Source organism: Egretta garzetta, unplaced genomic scaffold, assembly GCF_000687185.1.
Source record: "Egretta garzetta isolate BGI_Z169 unplaced genomic scaffold, ASM68718v1 scaffold105, whole genome shotgun sequence".
NCBI classification, from domain to species: Eukaryota; Metazoa; Chordata; class Aves; order Pelecaniformes; family Ardeidae; genus Egretta; species Egretta garzetta.
Window position 1 is genome coordinate 796051 of NW_009259598.1, and position 6914 is coordinate 802964.

General features: G+C 45.4%; 1 protein-coding gene across 1 annotated transcript; it reads right to left on the reverse strand.

Annotated features, from left to right (window-relative positions):
- Nucleotides 1-2231: 2231 nt before the first annotated feature.
- On the reverse strand, nt 2232-6908 carry SNRPC (small nuclear ribonucleoprotein polypeptide C). The gene is made up of 6 exons (XM_035893788.1): nt 6869-6908; nt 6640-6682; nt 6066-6174; nt 4645-4737; nt 3900-4004; nt 2232-2622 (listed from the first exon to the last, which is right to left on the reverse strand). Exons 3-6 carry the CDS (start codon nt 6100-6102, stop codon nt 2498-2500), a joined length of 360 nt encoding a protein of 119 aa, XP_035749681.1. The 5' UTR covers nt 6103-6174; nt 6640-6682; nt 6869-6908; the 3' UTR covers nt 2232-2497.
- Between the last annotated feature and the right edge of the window lie 6 nt (nt 6909-6914).

Here is a 6914-nt window from a genome sequence, read left to right on the forward strand (position 1 = left end):
GCTAAAGAAGCCCCACGGGGAAGCCCGCAAGCGGCGCCGGGCGGCTTGTACCGAGCCGTGTTTTCCCCGTGAAACAGCGCCGCTTGGTCACGCCCTCGGAGCTGCAGGCAAAAATCCGCAGACACGCTCAGTTTCACACCTCTTCATTGTATAGCTCCCTTCCACACTCTGCCAAAAAGTTTTTTTAAGCCGGCCAAAAATAAGTTGGTTTGGTTTTGTTTTTAAGAGAGGCACTCACACTACAAAAATAAAACGTTCAACGTAAAATAATGTAACCTGCTTGGAATAAAAAAAATCATCTTAGTTTCAAGCCGTTTCTGTGCTCCTTGAGCTGTATTTGCATTGTAACTCTCTGATGGGTGATACAAACTGTGCAAGATTCCAGCTGGGCTGATGGGGGAGCGCTTTGCTTGCAAGGCTGCGCTCAGCAAAGAGAACGTGTGTGTCCCCCCCCCCCAAGAAGGGTTCCGTCGTTCTGCAAGTGTGGCATTACCTGCTGGAGCCTTACGCTGACAGGTCACACCTTCAACAGCTCCGTGGCAAGAAAAACACCTTCCTGAGTACATTCTGGTTTAACCTGACAGCAGTCAGGGGGAAGACAAGTGGCCTACAAGCCATGAACTTTTATCAAAGCCCAGTGCTAATCATTGTTAATTCCTGCCTATTTTTTCCCCCAGGTGAAAGTCATTAATAGGCATCAATGATGTGTGTTGTATGTTTGATATAAAAGCAACCCAGCTTCAACGTAAAGCTGAAAAGTGCTCAGATTATGCATCGGGGAGACACATCCCCAGCCGGCACATCCACCCACCAAGCTACGCAGTGGCACAACTATTTCGGCTCCTTGCAATCTACTTGGTGAAGTCGCACCACGATCCCTTCGCTGTCAGACCCAGGAAACTCAAGATCCCCTGCACTGGTGCTGCAGCACGCCCATGCCTGTCCAGCCCGAGCGCTGCAGATGTCTACTCCTGGTGGGGTTTACTGTAGAAACACCCTCTAACTTCTGCCTGTTTGCTGAACACAGCTATTAAATATCATAGAATCATAGAATGTTTAGGGTTGGAAGGGACCCCTAGAGGTCATCTAGTCCAACCCCCCTGCAGTGAGCAGGGACACCGCTAACTAGATCAGGTTGCTCAGAGCCCCATCCAACCTGGCCTTGAATGTTCCCAGGGATGGGGCCTCCACTACCTCTCTGGGCAACCTGTTCCAGTGTTTTACCACCCTCATTGTAAAAAAAAAAACCCAGCTATTAAATATTTGATGCCTCAGCTACAGCACATTCTTTACAGGAGAGTGTTGAAAGCACACAAGCTCCTGAAAATATAATCTCCTCTAAACAACTGGGCCGTCCTGTGCCATAGCAGAGAGCAACTGGGAAAAGGAGCCCTCGCAGTCCTGCTAACCAAACACTTTCTTCTAAGATGCAAATCGCTCCCACGCTTTTGTATTGGATGCAAATGTGCCAAGGAGGAGTTGGACGGTTCTGCAGGCTGGAATGGATGACAATGGTCACGCAGACAGAATAAATTCCTTTAATTCAATTGGAATTGTGCACCTGCGTTGCGTACAGCTCATCAAGAGCAAAATCCTTTGAATAAACTACAGGGCCTGGGATATGTCTTCAACAACACATCCCTTTATGCTAAGAAGCGTTAATAACTACTGACCTAACAACTGCAATAACGTAATTAAATGCGTCCACACAAATGCCCGAACAGCAATAGAACAGCAGAAATACGTTCGGCAGCATCAAAACAATTACTGCAAGAAGGAGCCTTTTAACAGCATCCCTTTGTTTCCCTCAGTGGAGAATCAACATTTTATTAAATTCAATCTATTTTGTCCTAGCAAAGTCACCTAACATTGCAGACTCCCGTCAGAGATATCACTGCAGTCTTTTCTGATGTCACCTTTTCTGGGTTTTTTTGTGTTGTGTTTTTTTTTTTAATTAAAACCACGCATACTTCTTTGGAAACAAGAATTCAAAATGCAGATGGTAATACCTCTCTCAAAGGGTACAACATGAAAAAGAGAGACTACCTAAGGACTACGGAGAAAAAAAACCCACCTGACAAATTCTGTGCAAGACAGGTAGAGAAGAGAGAAAAAAAAAAAACCACCTGACAAATTCTGTGCAAGACAGGTAGAGAGGGAAGAAAGCAAACTGATGTCTCTTTCTGCCAGGCAGAAAAACCATACACAGAGTAAGGCTCAGATTCTCCATATGTAAACCAGCATCAATGTTTTATTGTTGTGTTCTACGATTCAATGGGGGAAAAAACAAACAAACAAACAAAACCATTGAAAAACCCACTCCAGGTAAAAAAGCATCAGTCCAGTGTGCACTAGGTCAAACCGCCCGCAATCTGAATTAACAGCGGATTTCCTCTACACACTGTTTTAATACAAAATCCTAGGGACATCGGTCTATGGTATTTTATCATATGGAAAACTGTAATACGAGGAAGACAAGGTAGCTTCATTTCCACCTTTATCTGTCTGGACGGGTCATTCCTGGCCTGGTTGGCACCATCATGGGTCTGGAGGGTGGTCTCATCATCGGGGGCCCTGGCATCATCGGCATGTGCCCTCCCATCGGTGGCCTCATCCCTGGAGCTGCAGGGGGAGAGAGAGGACATTAGAGAAGAGCTCTTGGGAGCAGCAATTGCCGAGCCCCATCATCACCATGCGCACGTTCTCTCTCCCGCCTGCCAGGGAACTTCCATTTTACACGCCTGTAAGCTTTGATCTGGAACTGGCTGAGATGAATCACATTTCCCTGAAGGATATTAGCAATTAGTAGAGGAAGTTCCTGGCTTATATGCCCACTTTGGACAATATTCACCAATAAACTCTTTTCAACCGCTCGAGAGACGCTAGCTTAATTACTGAATTGGAAAGTTCATTTGGAAAAAAACATGAAATCCTCCAGTTAAGTGTGCTCGAAAAAAGCCTGCTGTACTCTTACAGCTGGGTAATGGCATTGCCACAGAAAAGCAGGTGCGCTACTAAAAAGCACTGAAATAATGCGTTTCCATCCAACTTCTCCCATTTATTTTCAGGCAGCCACTATGCTGCCCAACACTGCAGATTATGTGCCTATTTTGTGCCTTTAAAAAAAAACACTTAAAAGCAGTTTCTACCAGCAAGACAATAATTGCAAAGACATTTCACTACTTATAGTGCGCATGTGCCTATTCCTTTAGATTTGTTCCAGTAACTGCTTCAATAAGACGTCCCCTGAGAATTCTTCAAATGCCAGTAAGCTCAAAATCAGAATGGATCAAGACATTTTAGTTTGCCTTTACAGTTCTGAAAAAACCACTTTTTAAGGCACGTCATTTCTCTGGAACACATTATCTTGAGACATTTTAAACAGTAAAATTCATTTAGTGCTGAAACGTACCCCTTGTGCAAAAATGGAAGCACTACAAACACGGAATTTCTAAGCAATTAAAGAATGTACTGCTAAGACTCGGATAGAAAAGCTACAATTAACCAGAGCAGTAATTTCAGTTGTACTAGTGAGGACTCTCAACGGGGAGTAAAGGAACTTTAATCAGCAGTTGTAAGGCTGGTTTATGTCTCACCACACAGAGATAATGGATCAGCAAACGTGCATACATAGTATACACAAAGTGAAATATTTCCACAGCTTGACACTTGGGGCTGTCCACCCATGCTGCATCTAATACCATGTCTGCAGTGAGGCAAGCTATGAACTCAAGTGCGTCACTACAGCCAGCGCCCAAGCACTGCAGCTGCTTCGTATTTTCCACTGAGTTCCTTTTGCAACACTCTATTGCTCAGCGAGATAGAAGATATAACCCAAACATCCTGTAAACCGGACCACGCAGTACCTCAGTTACAGACTGACCTGCCTCCAGACTTACCGGGTCCAACTGGCATCATTCCTGGTGGCGGGGGGCCCATCATCGGCATCATTGGTGGTCCACCCATATGAGGGGCCGGCATCATGCCGGGCCGCGGGGGGCCAGCTGAACACATACATAGATTGGTTACATGCCAGCCTGCTTTCACATTCATCAACGATGTGCAACGCGAGGCGGTTATTAAACTTTACAGGGTATTTTAGTAAATTAAGGTGGACTCAGATTGCTTTGCAACTGCCCACCTTCATTTTCAGTTTCAACTCCGACTTCAGGGGCCAAAAAGTGAACTGGAGAAAGAGTATGCTAGCTACTATTTCCAACTTTGCACACCCAATGCAGATAACCACCACTTCCAACAGCAGGACTCTTAACAGAAAGCGATCTCAGCCATTTGCCAGCTGAAGTGCAGAAGGTGGTTATCAATCCTACTCTATTAAAAAAATAAAAAACCAACAAAACTACAAAACCCCGTGCTAGAAGTTTTAATGAAGCTATCTACATGGCAGCTAGCAAGTAATGAGGCAGCACACGTTTCTATTAATATACTCAACGTTACTAAAATAAGACAAACTAAAGATTAAGACGGTTGCTGAAACTCTTACAAAGCATTCCCTTACATTTTGGTATTCACAAGCTCAAAATGTCTCAGCTTGATTTCAAGCCAAAAGACTTTTCTTTACGAGTCCGGGAAACACACAACTTAGCTGCTGCCATCCCAGTCAAAAACTGTGCAGTTCAGACTTACGGATGCTGGGAGGAGGTGGTATCATGGCTCCTGCAGGAGGTGGTGCCGAGAACGGTGTAGGTGGGATTTTCCCTTGCTGAAATGCAGCCGCTACATTGGGGGGGAAAAGAAAAAAAAAAAAAGGAAAGAAAGAATCCCAGGAGAAAAACCAGTTACTAAGCAGAGGAAGCTGCTGCGTCAATCTTCCGTCTCATGCCACACGGTCAGAGCATACTTCACGTCATGCTGCGCGCTCAGATGTTCTAACTCTGGAACAAATCCCTGGTTTATGCTGCTTGTCACGGAGGAAGCACCTGATATTCTTGGAAGACAATTATTAAAGTAATTACTCCAGCTGAGACTAGAGAGCTCCTTGATGAATTTCACACACCTAACAGGAAGGCGGATGGTAGAGAAAATCCGTCACGTGATTCGCAGCTGCAACTTTCACCTGGGATCATTGGGTAAAGACATGCCAACTTGAAAATGGTAATGAGGCAGTGACTTAGGTAGGTGATAAAAAGCACGAAAAACATGTGAAAGGGAAGAGAAGAAACTCAAAAGATTGGAATTGGCCAGAAGGAAGGCAAAAGTTGTGAAAGTTGGAAGCATCACAAGAAAAAGGACATGAGGAAATGGAATGAAGCCGCGTCAGGAGAAGTTCAGGCTGGACATTAGGAAAAGGCCACAGGGGCGCTCGGTCACTGGAACTGGCTCTCCAGGGAAGTGGTCACAGCACCAAGCCCATCAGAGTTCAAGGGACTCGATGATCCTTATGGGTCCCTTCCAACTCCAGATATTCTATCAGTCTATGATCTAATGGAAGTTGCCACAAAGTTAATCTGGCATTTGTGTTTCTTCTGTCAGAGAAAAGAACCATCATTCAGAGGACAAGCAAGAGGAAAAGAACTCTACAGACTGACAAAAGAAACACTTCACACTTTATTCAAGTCCTAAATAGCAAGAGAGGGGGAGAAAATTTAAAAATCAATATTCCTAGAGAATTGAGGCCAACTAGAGCATTTAAAAACAAAAAAGCAAAAATCCGTACATTTTAATGTCTATTTTCCTCTCTTTTGGATTTCTTATTTGTGCTCTTTTACAGAAACATGCCGACCAAAAAGCAAAGATGTGTTACGTGACCTCATATGATGTTACGAGCAGGGCGAAAGGCGGTGGTGTCTACAACCCTCTCCACCACAGTACCGCAGTAAATGCTTCTTGCGGCAACCCCTCGGGCACAGCCCTCAGCCTCTTACATGGAAGCCCACACGCTGACGAGTTCAAGATTTGGATTCTAAGTTCAAGATTAAGATTCTAAGCAAAGACTCACCAGGGAAGCAAGGAAAAGTCAATGTGGAAGAACGGAAAAAAAGCAGCTAGAGGAAAGACAGGGTGAGTAACGGGAAAGCAGTCCAGGGTCACAGAAAGATTGGCCTTACTTGTTTTGTCAATCAGGCTCTGAGCTTGTTCTTCCATCCATTTTTGATAGTAGTCTTTCACATTCTCTTTGTGTTTTCGGCCACTGCAGTGGGTTTTTCTCACGGAGGGCTGAGAAAAGAACACGTAAACCCAAAGCTTAGACAGTATCACATAAACCCAAAGCGTACTGGGAGCTGTTGTGTAACGTTAAACACATGCAATTTAGCGGTATGAAATAGGTTGGTCTCTGTGCCCAGGTGGAGGACGGGTGATGTGCAAGACCTTTACATATAAAATTTAAGTGTCGAGACGCCAGTTTAAGTAAAAGAGGTTGCCCTAATACCCAGCTAGCTGTCTCCTACTAACTCACCACAACACTCGTAGGCAGCCATGAACATCGGCTGCCCCTGACTGAATGCTAGCGACCCGCCAATTCCTCCCATTCTCCTTTCTTTTTTTGAAAAGAAACAGAGAGGAAAGAAGTCAAAGTAGGACATGGTTAACGTTTCAAGTCACCTGGCTTTAGCCTATGTAAGTTTGATTTTAACGCACTTGATACAGATGAGGAATTAGTGCAGAAGGTTTAGTACTTACCGAGTCATGGGTGAGGTACGTGTCACAGTAATCGCAATAAAACCTGGGGAGGGAAAACTCTTGTTATTAAGAAGCCGCTTTGGGCTTGGGGCATTAAAACATGACCCCTCACAACGGCTCCGCGGCCGCGCCCGGGGGAAGAGGCGCAGGGTGAAGCAGGGCACCCAGGGCTCGGCCTGCCAGCGCCCCAGGGCACCCCGCACCCTCCCCCTCGTACTCCCGCGCTTACCGAGGCTCGAACAGGCACGAACGGCCTGCCGGGGTCACCAAACCCC